At 42.0% G+C, this 16010-nt stretch overlaps 1 protein-coding gene across 2 annotated transcripts in view; it reads right to left on the bottom strand.

Moving 5' to 3' along the window:
• CRIM1 (cysteine rich transmembrane BMP regulator 1) overlaps positions 1 to 16010 on the bottom strand; it is a gene marked incomplete at both ends in the record, with an annotated part of 169664 nt that overhangs the window by 80421 nt on the left and 73233 nt on the right. Inside the window, 2 exons of one of the 2 annotated variants that reach the window (XM_084235026.1) lie at positions 9745 to 9865; positions 10887 to 11129. In XM_084235026.1, coding sequence (XP_084091152.1) covers positions 9745 to 9865; positions 10887 to 11129 — 364 coding nt within the window. The remainder of the gene's footprint in view (positions 1 to 9744; positions 9866 to 10886; positions 11130 to 16010) is intronic. The other variant, XM_084235027.1, reaches the window with a different exon arrangement.

The following is a 16010-nucleotide window of genomic DNA, read 5'->3' as shown; positions in this document are numbered from 1 at the left end:
AGATATCACTCAGATTCATAGTGGATCACAAAAGGCAGCAGGCACCAGGACAGAAAGTGCTGCAAACACACCTGAAGTGAATTATTGACAAGTTGAAGACTCTAAGGAGGGAGATCTCCATCTCGAGTGGGCACGGGCCTCATTTCTAGGAAAGCATATTTTCTTCAATCTGGGGAGAAGTCCAATAATAACATGGAATTCCTACAATTACTTTGTTTTAAAAACATCAGAGTTTAATATAGACACTGGCTTTTTTAGTTATGAGTTGGCTTGCTCTTTTGGGCCAAAAATTACTGTGACAGAGGGCGACAGAATAGATGTTCTTTTCTTAGTTGAGAATGAAGGGCCTCAAATATATTTCCTTTTTTTTCTACATGTGTTTAAAAACACAGCAAACCCTCCCAAGATAGCATGTCAAGAGTCAGGAATGTTTTTAATTTGCACTGTGTTAATGCATATTTTACATATTGTATGACTTAATTTTATTTTTCCCCAAGGCGGCTGAATAAATTACCCAAATTAAAGGGAACCACTAAAAAATGAACTGAATGAGAGAAATCTATACACTAACAGTACTCTTAAAACACCCTACATTGTTATTAAGTGCCATCTTCTTCCAAACAATGTCTTTGGAACAGATGGACAAGATAATTAATTACTAGGCTCTTAATTTGATAAAGTCATTTGGAGAATATGTACTCAGGGACAATTTCCACTGGTTAACTTGAGTAGGCATGATACAAGCAACTTAATTACCGAGCAAAATGATAAAACCATATGGGCCTAAAATAAAAATTATCTGAGGATTTAAAGACTTAGCACTGCCTCGAAGAACTGAGAAGAACTCCTGTTCCTTGAGTCCAGGGCATGAACCAAAGCACCTGCAGGAAGTTTCTGGCTTTGGTGTATCTATCAAAGGCTGATGCATTGTGTGGTGACAGTCTTGTCCTTATGTTACTGACCCTTCCACCCACTCCTGAAAACCTCCTCCCCAACATCCAATAGCCCCCTAAAGACTAAAGTCAACAGAATGAAAGGCTAGGATATAAAAGCTGGGTGAGAAGCTCTCGACAGCTCAATCACACAGGTAAATACATTAGCAAACACAATGCTCAACATGGTCACTCCAAGACTATTACTCAGAAAGTGAACACAGAATGGAGCAGATACGTAAGAAAATACAGTAGAGCTGTCAGTCAGAAGGGAACTATATGTTTGTGTATTTTGTGATCCTCGATTTCTTAGTTTGGGTTTAAAGCCGGCATTACTACTTTATAGCTCTTTCTAAATTCAGTTTTCATTATTTGGTAGAAAGTCAGTCTGTTTATTTATTGATTGATTTTTTTCTGAAAGGCAGATTTGTGTGTGTGTGTGTGTACGCAAGCGCACATGTGTGTGTTGGGGGGGGGGGGTGCGCCTTATTCCCTTCCAGTTGTCTAGGACCTTTTAGTGCTACTTCTCAAGTGCTAACTTTCTTCAAACCTGGGTCACGTCACATTTCTCATACCCCATACCATACCCCATTCTCATTTCACATACCATACCCCATGCCAAAGTCAGTGTCCTCCGTCTCTCATGAGGTCCTCAATGGGGCTTCACTATTTACCTGAGCATTTTCATATCTGCACCAGATTCTCACTCACTGTAGCTTTGTGGCTAAGACTAATTTTGCTTTTACTCAAGTGCTCTGAAGGGAAGGGATAACCTGCCAAAGATTCCATTCGGCTTGCCTCATCTGGTGTGAGTCAGTTTCAGGCTGTGAATTATAGATCCCCAGAAAGCTCCTTTCCTAAATATCTACATCTATTCACAAGAAACAGTGCACTAGCTCTTATCATAATGCACTATAGCACCAGTGAGATGATTTTCTTGAGATCACAAAGAAGCCAGGATTAAGGAATGGGAACTTAGCACCCTAGATGTTCAATGTGAAGCAGGGAGTATGATTATCTAGAAGCTACAGTGAAAGCAAAAGAAACTCAGGACCTTTGCTCTGGTCATGGGCTACATGTATATCTGATATATCTTCTAGATACATCAGGGTTATCATGCTTCCTTTACTTATTTCGCTTCCTGGAATTACAAGACTGGGAGCTGTTATAATAAGACAGGGTATAAATGGGAAATCATTTTTTGAGGTCACTTTCTTATAGGAGAAAAACAAAACTGAGGTTCAAACAAGGAAAAAGGAACTTAATTTAGTAGATTTTTTAAAAAGATACATAGAAATAGTCACAGCATAAAGTTAGGAACAGAGAATCAAACTGTTCAATGAAAACAAGGTTCTACGTATGTACATACTAGTGTAAGATACAGAAAAATGCAAAAACAATATGGAGGACTTACACAAAAAGGCATAACAGGGAAGACAGACAAAAGACAGAACCTTGGGATAAGTAAGGCAGCAGATGTTCTTGCAACAGAAGGGACTACCTATTTATAGGTATTGTAGAAAACTACCACTATGCTACTAGCCACTGGCCAATAGGCAATATGTTTATTGGATGATCACCTAGCTTTCACAGTGCAATCAGTTCTGAATACACTGGTTTAAATCACTTATCTGATGACTTGCTTATTTCATTTTGTCTTTGTCATGCTACTTAGGCAAAATTTCTTAAAGTAATCGTAATTCTTTAATGACTTGCTTTGGACTTCTCCCCCTTCCTATCATGCAAACCATGTATCTCTTCCTTTATCTGAGCCCTGGAATTTTCTGAATTTTTCTTCTCCTTCCCAGGGTTTCCTATCACCAGCAGCCTGATGCTGCTGAAGGGTATGGGAAAATAAAAGAATCTAGTTTACTTTTGAGATCCACCCCATTCCTTTCTCAGACATGAAAACAGATGTAGACAACCTGAGAGGCACAGATGGATTCCTGTGCTCCTTGCACCAGGTGCAATCTCTGCCTGAGGCACCAGGTGAGGGGTGCAGGGGTGCTCTCTCACTCCTAAGGGTGTGCTCACGTGTGTCCATTTGCTCACAAACTACAATAGCAAAGGGAAGGCAGGACATGGAACATTAGGTCTCTGAATACTGGGAGGGGCGGGTTGGGGTGAGCCAAGGTGATGGGACAGTGCTGCCTGATGGTTAGTGCCCACAGTCAGTTACGCCACTCACAGAGGGTCCAGTTCTCAGATGTTCCATCTCTGAAATGGGAGAGCCTTGCAGCATGCCTCCTGGGAGGAGCTGCATATTCAGGCTCATCCACATTCCCAGTGGGGCTGTGCTGAGAATTGAGTATGTTTAACACAGTCCATTAAACCTTTGGTGAAAACCAAAGACACATATTAGGAGACAATCTTAAATTTTTAAAATTACTTTGGGCTAAGGAAAAAAAGTTAAAAATGTTTCTAAATCTTGATTTAAAAATAAAATAGGATTTTCAGTACAGTGTCTCAGAAGGCAAAATATATAAATGTTCCAGATATAGGTTCTGGAAGAGAATCAGACCCTTTAGTCAGAGTCTGGAGCCAGGGAGGGAGCTTGGGAACCTGGCTTGTTGCACTGTACACAACTCAGGAGAAACCCTATTTTAAGATTTTGGGCATTATAAATAATGACAATATATTTCCACCTCAAAATAACCATACGGGTTTTTCTCAATAACTCTGAAAGGATGCATGCTTATGGAGCAACATTGATAACAGAGTGTCTCAGAACAAAAAGTTTGGGACATATTAAAATAAGCTTAGAGTGTGTGACAGTAAAAATCATTAAGTTCATGAACCTTCTTTATGAAAACAGCTATTCAATAAACCAAAAGGTACAAGGGTATTTAAACATGCATTTGAATTATAGTGAAAGCGAGGAAGGTGGGTATAACTGCTTGAGTGCTGACACATAAGCCCACAGCCGAGAGAGAGGTGAAAAATCGCAGAGGCCAAATGAAGACTCCAAAGTTAGGCACATACACTGGAGGGAGCAAAGGGAGAAGTGTGAAGATAACAGTGATTTCAGAACTATCTTCCTGAGAAACAGCCCAACTGGGCTGAAGTCTGGGTTGGCTGACAGGAGGACGTGGGTGCACAGACATACAGCCGGCTGGAGCATCTAGTGCTCCCAGCCATTCCATAATCAGCTATGACAAAGGAAAATCTCTATACAGCACCTTTGGAAATTTCTTTTTGTGTGTCTGCTTTTAAAAGTGACCTAACCTCATCAGGGACACCTCATGGCATTCAAAATTGCCATTCCCTGTTGTATGAGATAAAATCTCATTTATTTAGGTAGTCACCACATTCCTGAAGGAGAGGAGTTAAAAATAATGGCCGTCTAAGTGATGTTTAAAGCTGAGGTGGGGCTCACAGTCCCTAAATCACGTGTCTACTCCCTTGTGGCCTGCCGACTGGCAAGTGAAGAGAGAAGCAAAAAAGCAGCTGCTGAAGGGAAGCAGCCTAACCCCACGGCTGCCTGAATTAGACATGAGGACCCTGAGCCCCAGGGCCCCCAAAGAACAGGCGTCTTTGGGAAAAGGTCACACGGCTACAGCACTCCACCAACTTTCTACACTCAGACCTTGAAATCTACCGGGCCCCCACTTTGGTTTCATGTGTAGTATGGAGGTTAAAAGTGGCCACAGATTCTTTGCAGCTGCCCCTATCGAGAGTTGGAATCTTACTTCCCTGCCCCTTTGAATCAAGGCTGTCTGCTTTCACCAACAGATTGTGGTGGAAGCGATGAGTTCTGAGAACTGGTCTATAAAGGCCGTTTTCTTCTCTCGCTTCTGCGGTCATGTGAAGAAGCCCAGGATGAAAGACCATAGGGAGGGAAGAGGCCATTCCAGTCTCTCAGCTGAGTTCCCAGACAAGTGAGTAAGCATCTAGCCCCAGAAAACCTGCCAGCAGATGACCAGTGCACCACCAGTTAACTTGCAGCAAATAATCCTGGCTGTTTTCAATGACTACTTTGGGGGTGGCGTGTTACACAACAATGAGTAACTGAAACATATGTATATTGCATTAATATCTACTATGCTGCTATAAATAAATGTGTTGGTAAGATATACATATTCATGGATATATTTCTTGGACTTGACAACAACAAAATACTGTTACCCAAAAATTAACAGTGGAAAAGAGTATAAAAGGGCTTTGAATCAAAGAAGGTGAGTTGAAGACTTGGATCTGCTCTTGTCCTTTGTACCGGGGAATGTTTGTGATTTTGCATCCATACTTACTCTCTCCACGTCTGTTTTCATATCTATAAATTCCATGTGGAATCAGAATGATGATTAAACGAGAACAACAGATGTGAAAATGCTCTGTAAGCAGCAAGGCACACGACATATTTAAGCTGCCATTGTCATCGTTACCTCCATGTTAAAGACTTTTTCCTTCCCCGAGACGACATCATTTGGATCAGTACTTGCAAGCATCTCACTGATGATTATCTCTGTTCTAAGCTTCCTTCTGCACGGAAGCATTTGTATGCACACACACGTATATGCACAAAGCACACAGACTGTCAGGTGCCACGAGCAGCACACAGTCTCATTTTTGCTTTATGTCACCATGAAGTGTCTCCACGCACAGTGTAAGGACCAGAGCCACTAACTCTCATGCCTATTCCAGTCTCTCCCGAACAGTATGAAGAGCTGCCATGTAGTTCACACCATATCCCAGTGCCAAGGGAAGAGAAAAGAATGAAACTCATTGGGAAGATGCTTGGAAACGTAAACCAAGCTGAGGGAAGGAAGAATTAATAATGGTTGAAGTTAATTATGACACATATAAGAATGATACCAAGGCCCAGAGACCCAGAGAAAAGGAATAACTTTACACTTAGAAAGGGCAGAAAGTCAGTATGATTTTCCGGTTGGAATAGGTTGGAAAATCAATACTGATCAGAGAGAGAGAAGTGGAAAGAGGTATTCAAGCATGGTAAGAACATCTAGAGGGCAGTAGCTGCCACCTGTGAAGAGCCAAATTTGCGTTTGATGAGTGACAGAATGAATGAACTGAAACAGACCATTCAAAAAGAAAATTCGTAAGTTAAGCAAGGACTCACAGATAGCAGTCATTAGAGACCTGAAGGGTAAAATCATCCCGTTGGGAATGGCCATTCCACCTGGGAGCGGGTGAAGGAGGGAGGACTTAATTTTTGAAAAGAGGGGCGTGGGCATGGAGAAGAAGCCCACAAACTCCTTTTCTACTCTATGGAAATATAACACATCCTTACAAAAAAGGGGACTTGTTACTTTCACTTAAGGCAAATTATCTTTCTGCTAACACTTCATAGATTCTACCCTATTTTGTGCTAACAATAGAGGATTTTTCCTCTTAATTTGCCACATAATCAACATGGATCACAAAAGGCCCCAAGTTTTTAACAAGTCTCCATAAATATGCTGGTAAAGATCAAATCATCACAACAGGATCATACATACTCTTACAATGTTCATCTTTATATCCAATGACCACACACTCTTAAAAGAGAACCTTTGGGGTCTCCCCGGTAGCGCAGCAGTTGAGCGCTGGGTTGCGAAGCTCCCTGCAGCCTCTGCAGCTCCAGTTCGATCCCCAGCTGCTCCCCGGCCACTGGAGGAGGGTCCCACATGGCGCGCAGACCTCTCCTGCCGCCCGCTGCTCCCCTCAGCAGTGTACTTCGGTCCTTCTGCCTGCTCTGCTCCCCACTCTGGCTCTGGTGAATTCTCTCACCCTCCTGCGCTTCTGACTGTACCCAGTGCTTGTATAAATAAATAAATAAATAAATCTTAAAAAAAAAAAAGAGAACCTTTGACATGGGTCATGTACAGAATAAAATTATAAGTCTCTTTTTCTCTTAAAATACTATCAGTATAACTACATACTAAGCTCACTTCTTTTTATTTCCATTTTTACATGGTTACTGGGTTTAAAGTCTCTTGTCAAAGTATGACCTTCCTATCCCAGTTAATATGCTAAATTAGGCAGAAAAGGATTAAGCCAGTCATAGTCTGAGCATATTCTGTATTTACCAACTCATTTGGTAATAATCCTTTTACACAGAGTAAAAAAAAAGAAGGCACAAGTCCTCACTTCTAGAAATGTCCTTTGGTTGGTGAGACAAGACTTTATGCATGTAACAGCTAAATAACAATGCAAGGAATTATATGACTAAAAGACAACATGGAATAGGGTATGTTGGGAGTTCCTAGGGGGTGGGATAGGAGTTGGTTGAAGCACCAAGACCTCATGGTTAAAGTGGAGTTTAGTTGAAGGATGAACAATAATAGAAATGGTGGAAAGGCAAGAAAGGTATCTCATACTGTGTGGGGTGAGCTGGGTGCCTGGATGAAGAATTTCTATAGTATAGTAAATTGGGTCATAAAGAAAGGAAAGTGGGGAAAATTGGAAGGGCTTTAAAGTGAAACAAGGGGTACTATAATCACCCCAACATGTCAGTCAGTCATCATGGCTAAAAGTGGGTCTGCTGATTTGCTCATTCATCCATCAATACAATAAATGTAGGTTGACATAATATATCAAGTCCTGTTCTAGCTACCAGAGGGGACAAAACACTCCCTTTCCTTAAGAATCACACAAAGTAGGAGCAATTGACAGAAAGGAAAGAAAGCAAGAAATCGATGATTTTAATGTATGTGAAAAGTGCTGAGACGTGGAGATGTAGGGGAATTAAAATGCCGGGGAGTACCCAAAGTCACTCTTAGAGGCTGAAGCTGAAAACACTTCAAAGAGAAAGAAATGTAGTCCCAAGAGAGGGGTGGAAGGCTCCCGGGGCACAGGCTGAGAGAACAGGGAAGGGGGCTGTGTTCAGGTGGGAACTCAGGATTCAAGCGGTAAAGGGGCAGAAGGGGCGCGTGGGTCACTGACTATCTGAAATACAGGAAACCAAAGAGCTGTGAGAACTCATCCCTTCTCTGCAAATAATTTACAGTGGGCTTCTGAATGACTTCCTTCTCCATGTTTTCAATTTCTTCCTTAGAGGCACCTGTAACTGACCATTTATAAGTTTAAAGCGCCAACATCAAAGTTACACCATGACAACAAAAACCACCCTAAGGTTCATGTTTATAAAACTCACAGACGCTTGGAGATATAGTGGAAGGCACAGAGTTGAATCTCCTTCCAACCTAACGTTTCTTTTAAACATTCCTGGCAGGTGGGCATCCAGGTGGAAAGAATCTACCCAGTTCCAGGGAGCACAGTCGTCCTCAGGAAGCAGCCCGACTCATTAGTGCACATCATTAGTCGTGAGAAACTTTTTCCCTGAGATTAAATACGTTGTCCTGTAGCTACCCATTTTGACCCCCTAGAGAGACGGAAAAAAAAACAAAAAAAAAAACAACCCTTGGACCTCCTGCATACAGATGGTGCTGTATCGTGCTTGTAATAGTGAGTCAAGAACTGTCCCTTTTCCTCATTTAAAGGACTTGTCAATTAACAAGTGACTTAGTTTTGATTAATTAGGTTCTCAAATATAACGTGCCTCCTTCCTCTTCACGAAGACCTTGAAGGGACATCTGTTACTGTTCGTAATGCCCCATTTTTCTCCTTTACTGATTAGTACCACCGTATGTTTGCACAATACTTCACTCCTTTTCAAGCACTGTTACATAAATCATCACACCATGATGTTGTCAGAAGGTGCTGCGCCACTGTTAGTAAGTTATCTTCACAAAAATCTTTTTATCTGTTTTATGACATATTATAATGGATAGGGCAAGTTGTGAAAATGTGTCTGAAAATCCTAGGGTTTCTGACAGGACAAAGGCTGTGAGATGCCAAAGAACTAAGACACTTTAAAAGAAAGAAAAAATAATTATCAAAACAAACGCATTGTCTACACGCCAACTATGAGTCAATAACTGATACTTAACTACGGACTATATCGATTCCTATCTTAACACACCATTTGTCTAATCACTATTCATGCAGCAAATAGAGAGGCTAAGTGCCTCGCAGTGGGGCTGAGAGAGAAGAGATGAGAATGGAGTTCAATAAGGTTTCCAACTCTGGAAATTCAGCATAGAGCAAAGGCTGAAAGAAATGAGATGACTTGGTGGCCTGGGAAAGACGTAGGAGGCTATGGCAGAGAAGAGCGCGGGGAAGACCAGAAAGTAAACCCTGTATTCCAAGCAAAGTCTCGTCCAGAGCAAAGTACTCCAGGCCTACTCTACAGTGAGGCTATGAAGACTCCTCAGCCCAGGGCCAGCAGACCCTGACATTATGGAGAAAGCCTGGGCCCGCAGGGCTGAGTGGATGTCCTGCTACTCCGACTATATGCCAGCAGCTATTCCCACAATCAAGCCCGAGATGTGATTCTACCCCAAAAGGTTTAGAGGAATTTAGGCTCCCCTTTGCCCCAGCAAGGAATGGATCTGGGTAGATGTGTGACTGCAAATGGTAAGGACGACTGGCGTGCTGTATCTCATTCCACTGCACACGCTGTTTAAGCACTTCTAAGATTCACTGTGGAGAATCAAATGCCTACTATGGATGCCTATCTCACTGTCTCCCTGGCTATCCACTGAGGGGTATATTTACCTACACAGTTCCCAGGCACCCCATCCTGAAGCGTCTGTAAGGATCAGTAGTGATTTAACCTGACAACACCTGGCTTGGACCGAGGAACGGTATGTGTAAATACCAAGTCATAGTGAAGGTCAGTGACTTCTCCACCACAAATAGGAGTGCATCAGATTTCCCTAATATTTGGGGGAACAAACGGGGTGCCTAAAACATGTCTGATGCCAAGAGCACAAAGACTTGATAAAACCTGACAAACTGCTGACAAACCAACCTGGTGGGCAGGGTGCAGCAGCCATCCGCGGTGAGCCTGACTTGAGTTTCGTAGCTGTCCAGGGGGCACACGGCCTGCTGCACGGAGGGGCACTCCACGGTGCTGCAGTCCACACTGAAAACTGAAGGGGAAACAGAGGCACCGTTTACTATTACATTGACTTGCATTTTGAGTTCCCCAAATCAAGCACTGTTCCTGAGTAATTTCTGTCACTTCCTTGCTACTCAGACCCCGACCCAGTACTAGTATTTTTATTTCAGAGAAGTTAGAGAACTGCAGTAATGCTGCAAACCTGTGCAGGGAAACTGGGGAACAAGACATCTGAGGGTTCAGATGAAGACAGAGACAGAGTAGGAAAGCACAGTGGGTCCAGGCATGGTGCTGGTCAGCCGGAGGCGCTTCTGAGAGAACACTCCAGAGCTGGAAATGGGATTATTTTGCTTGAAGCATTTATCCAATGGTTGCAAAATATCTGGCCAACGGTTAAAAACTAGCAAAGAGGCAAACACCACAGTCCAGACCTATTCACAGACCAGATTAGAAATGCCACCACAAGAACAAGGATGTTAGAAATAATATAAAGCAAGAAAGAGTTGGGATAAGACAACAAGTCAAATGTGGGAAAGAAGATGAGTCAATAGTCGAAGGCGACGTAGCACATGCTGTGAAGTCAAGGGGATGGATGGCGGGGAACTGGAAGAGAAAGACTGGGCTGGGTATTGCATCATAAATTGACTAGCATTTTTATGCATGTATTTGTCAAAACTGACTTTGTTCTAAGCATAATGATTAATTGCAATACTTCAGAGTGACAGAGCAGCAGAGGGGGCTGTAACTTTCTGGGGGGGCGGGAGGGAATGAAGCAGGTAGCTTGAGTGCCACAGACCCGCCTCCCTCATCAAGCATACTTGGAAGGAAAAAGAAAAATGCTAAGAGAGAATGAGACACGATCCCTCCCTGAAGGTACATCCACCAGTGGATTATCACCCTGCTTCTCTGCCTAGAAGCCCAGAAGTCAGGCAGCCACTAGCCCGAGGCGGCAGGCTGGCGGGGCAGACAGGATGCCCGTCTTCATGTGGAAGGAGGGGCCAGGCAGCTCCCAGGGCTCGCTGCCTCCGATGCACAGGTGAGCTCGTGCATACCTGGTTTGCACTCATACAGGTCACAGCACTCTCCCGGCTTCCCTGAGGCTTTGGACACTAGTATGTTCAGGTGTCCCGGCTGGCAGACTTTGCGCAGGCAGCGCGCAGGGTCGCACAAGCAGCGGCTGGGCAAGGGGCAGCACTCCCCAGGGGGAGCGTAGCCCTCGATCAGAACCGAATCTTCGGGGCAACGCGGAGAGAACTGGACTTCACAGCGGGCCTTGGAGCAATCTGGCTTCTCTTCTAAATGGGAGAAAAAGAATTTAGCACATGCCCGGGGGCAGTGTGGGGTGCTTCCCTCAGAAGTACTGCTGACTAACAGAAGGGAAAGGCCGAGAAAGAAATCTGGTAAAAACCCTCGCCAGAAAAATCTTGCCCAAGATGAGCTCACGATAGAGTGTGAGCCTGAATTACCTTCCCCAGCGTCCCACTCACGTGTGTGGACAAGCAGTGTTCAGCGTGCTGACCAAAAAAGAGAAAGGCAAAGGGGAGGTACCCACATGACATGGAGAATCCGACACCTCACTTAGTCTCCAACTAACCAAAAAGATACGAATTTAACGAGAGTCTGAAGGGCTGCTCTTTGAAGACCATTGTCTAAACGCTAAAACCAATGCACAAATAGAACATAGGTACTTCATGGACAGCAGACAACGTGCATGATAATCAACATGAAAGAACCTGACCTCCAAGCTTGAATTTTGAGAAGATGAACATTTTCAGATTATGTGAATCCATGGTGTGGCAGCTCAGCAAGATGTCTAAGGAGCCAAATAGCCAGGTGATTTCCCTAAGTGACACCTGGTATGTTTCTATCGCTAGCTGAGATTTACTGAATGCACGCACTTCATTCCTCTCTCTCCAATCTCATACACTGACCTTTGCAATACCTTAATTGTAGGGACAGAAAAAGTGAATCAAGATGGATAATTTCTACAGATCTTAGAGTAGCAAAGCTCTAGTTTCTACAATCCTGGTCTAACTCAGCATCTTGGTTTTAAAAAGACCTACATCATCACAATGTCCTGGATGAACAGACTGAGATGACCCCAAAGCCCCTCACAGTCCCATGGCCTTAGGGGATGGAAGGAATTCAGAAAATGATGCACATAGCGATATAATACTGTGGTACCTTTCCATCCTGTCTTTCCTAAATAAAGCCCAAACACAGAACTATAAAACAGAGTTACGCCCAACAGGTCACCTTCATTTAGTCTTCTTGTTTTAAATCTGAGGCCCATGAGTTCAAAAGTCATCTTCCCAGGTCAGTTGTACAATTAAAGCAAAAATCCAGGCTACCCTGCTTTCTGTTCACTCAGCTCTTGGTAGATCTAGTTCCAAAACCAAGTCTGAACCTCAGGTCATTTTCTACCTTGACTGCTGTGCCTATCCTTTCTCTCGCTGTCCTCCTTACCTAGCTACCTCTCTTATCTAATCAAAATGTAGTACCAGGGAACTTTTATTTATTTATTTACTGATTTATTTTATTTTATTATTATTTATTTATACAAGCACTGGGTACAGTCAGAAGCGCGGGAGGGTGAGAGAATTCACCAGAGCCAGAGCGGGGAGCAGAGCAGGCAGAAGGACCGAAGGACACTGCTGAGGGGAGCAGCGGGCGGCAGGAGAGGTCTGCGCGCCATGTGGGACCCTCCTCCGGTGGCCAGGGAGCAGCCGGGGATCAAACTGGCACTGCAGAAGCTGCGGGTAACTTCGCAACCCAGTGCTTAACCGCTGCGCCACTGGGGAGGCCCCCAGGGAACTTTTAGTCACAGGTTTGGTCATTACAGAATCACTGAGAAGCTGATGATCAATGAATTGATGGGAAAGAGCAAGGGGAGAGCCATGGAGAGATTCGGGAGAAGAGCATTCTAGAAGAGCAGTCTTCCTATTTCAAAGGAAGAGCAAGAGGCCAGCGTGGCTCAGCAGGGTACCCAGGTACCCTAGTGTTGTATCACAACCCCCAGGAACTGCCTTGAGAAGAGAACATGACTAAGAGGATTCCATTCATGGATCCTATCAGTGTGGGCAGAACAAGTCAAAGAACAGAGGCAAGAAAGGGAATCTTGAAGATGGGGACTTGAAAGTACATTCAATAGACAGTATTTCTGCAAACACAAACCCACTATCTTATAAATAAAGCTCTGTGACTGTAATTGCAAATTGACTTCATTCCTTTTCTTATTGAAATGCTATACTTAACTTATTCTGTATCACATTCTATTATATACTTATTCAATAAAGTATATGGTACATATAATCAGTCTTTTCAAACATATGCTTCAACAGAACATTCAAACCCAACGTTAACAGATTTTCCTAATTATTCTGTTCTTTATGAATTTTTTTTAGCAGTTCCAACACTGTCACACTGATAGGTATCTTGTAGGTCAAGCTTTGAGAGATTTACTTACTCCTTAGGAACTGAGACTAACAGGGTGGGGGCCACCGCACACACTGCATAAACCATAAGTAAATCAGAGCTCAAAGAGATTTAAGAATGTTAAAAAGGGTTAAGTTTTATTAAATGCTTTCTCAACTTTTCTCATATGATCATACTGGCTTGCCCTTTGTTCATATAATCATTCAGCAGATTTTAAACCACTTTTTTTTTTTTTTTAAAGAATAAACCCTGTTTTTAAAGATCCTGTTAGATTTGACTTTGTAGCATTAGGACTTCTAAATTTATAAGCCTAAAGTTTTGTGTGTATGTATGTTGACCTCATCCTGTCTCAATTTCAGAGTTACATGAGCTTTTTAAATGAGTTGTGTAGCATTCCACCTCTTCCTTTTCTGTAAAACAGTTTCAACAACACAGGAGTGATCTACTCTCTGATGTCTGTATACAACCTACCTGTGACACTGAACTCTGTATATATTTTTAAAGAGGATGGGACAGATTTCTAATCTCGTGGCCTGATTATTCAGGTGTCCTCACTAAGAATCACTGAATAAAATTTTAGTAATAAGTAATTCATCTAGTTTTTCAAATTCATTTCAGGATTTTTGACCAACATTTCTTTTTTTGTAGTTTGTGTTTATGACATCTTTTACGTTTTTAATGTCTTCCTTGGTAGATTATTTCACTGGTATTTCATCTACTGTTTTCAGACTAGTATTTATTTTACCTCCATTTTTCTTTAAAATGCAAATACTTATAATCAAGGTTTTACTACATTTGCCACATACTGCTTTGGTTGTAGTCTAATTATTTGATATATAATGATCTCAATATAACTCATTTCTACATTATCTATAATTCAACTTTGATTTCCTCTTTAACTAAAGACTTTTTAGAAGAGTGCTATTAAATTCCTGCATAAGCAGTTATTTTTGGCTTTCCTTTTGATTTTAATTTATAGTTTTACCTTTGCTGCCAGAAGAATGTAATCTGTACAATTTTCTACTTCTGTTAATTTCTCTAGTTTATGTTCTTTGTTGTTTTGGCATGTACGTGTATGTGGCCTTTGGCCAACTGTAAAATACTTGAGTTTCTGAAATGAACATGTATTCTGGTTACCAACTTGTAAATCTATTAAATCAAGCTTCTTAATTATGGCATTAATATTCACCTATATCTTGTTTATGATTTCCAAGAAAGTTATAAAATCCTCCCACTACAAACGAGCAACTTCTTGTATTTCTAACAGCTTTTACTTTAATTCTTCAAAGTGGTGGTGTTAACCTCAAGACTAGCAGGCATGAGATGATGACTGGCAAGTTGTAAAATAATGTTTTCAAATGATTTACATTTCTAAGATCTATTTTTTTATTTTATAATTGTTAACATTCTTAGCATTATTCTTTCCTTCTTTCCACCCTCTATTCACCTTTCAACAGATTATCTAGAATCCTTTCTCATCCAGCATCCTGCCTTCCTCCTACTGTCATCAGGCAGTCACTTACACCTAACTTTGGTTACCATGGCATCAGGAATTGTTTTCCTATTATCTGCACTCTCAGCCTGTTTCTAAATAATTCCTCTAGTAGATTTCATCTATTCATTTATGATTTTATTCAGTCTCTCTTCCATTAAGACAATAAAGAGAAAATGCCAGTCACATCATGCTTTTTTTTTAAATCATTTAGAAGGCTTTTCTTGTATTAACACTGATTTTTTTTAATGTTATTCACTAGAAAAGAAGCTTCTCCTGACTCCCTATGGTTGTCTAACAAACCTACAAATAATACTTTAAAGCTAATTAACAAGTTTTTCAGTCTGGTTGCCCTGGAAACACAACAGGCATCTAAAATCACACAAACACCAAAAAGTGCCCCAGATATAGAAAGACTAAAGTGACACTATCACTTGCAACAGCAGTAATTAAGGGAAAACAAGCTGGTTTCATCTTATTAATAATCTTTCTTTAAGAGGTCAGCCCTTAAAATATTGACGGGGTCATCTAGTGCTAAAGTGATTTCACAATAAAAATGCAAAGTTTATATCAATCCTGGGCACGTTAGCCTGTGTTTCTGCATCCTGGCTTGTTCAACACCATCTCCAGGTCCCGTGTCAACAGGGAAAGTGCCAGGTCCTGTGACAATAGGGAAAGTGCAGTCATGACCCGCAAGTAGCAAGCACATTCAAGGGTCTTCTGTTTAAAAGCCCATCTCAATAAAACCTGAGCCATATGAAAAACTTATAGTAGATGAGGAGAGAAATTATACTGCTAGACCCTCATAACCTCTATTTAATTTTGTACAACCCTACACATCTGAAACTGAAGTTTTCTTCCTTCTTCAAAATCTCCTAAAGTGGTCACTGAAAAATAACAAGAGATGCTGCACATTTATGAATGGAAAACAGGCAGCACCAAATGGACCAGGAAAACCCAGCTAGTCAACTACAAAGTGGATGCTGCTATGCACTCTGCCCTTTCTTGAAGGCTGCAGTGGTTCATTCACATTCCATGCCACTTGCTCCCCTCACACGTGTGTGCACGCACGGCCATTCCATTCTGAGACAATGCCTGGTAGTTCCGACCACAGAGATCATCCAAGGAATACCAAATTTGGATTCATGTGCCATCACAGAATTGAATAGGCAGAGCACAGAGTAAAGAGAAGGGTCTGGCGACTTTGTTTCCTCCACCCCTCACTCTGGTGTCTAAAGACGTGGAGTGG

This window comes from Talpa europaea (assembly GCF_964194135.1).
Source record: "Talpa europaea genome assembly, chromosome: 6".
Lineage (NCBI taxonomy): Eukaryota > Metazoa > Chordata > Mammalia > Eulipotyphla > Talpidae > Talpa > Talpa europaea.
Note: the sequence above shows the minus strand (reverse complement) of the source record. Positions and strands in the feature narration are given on the sequence as shown.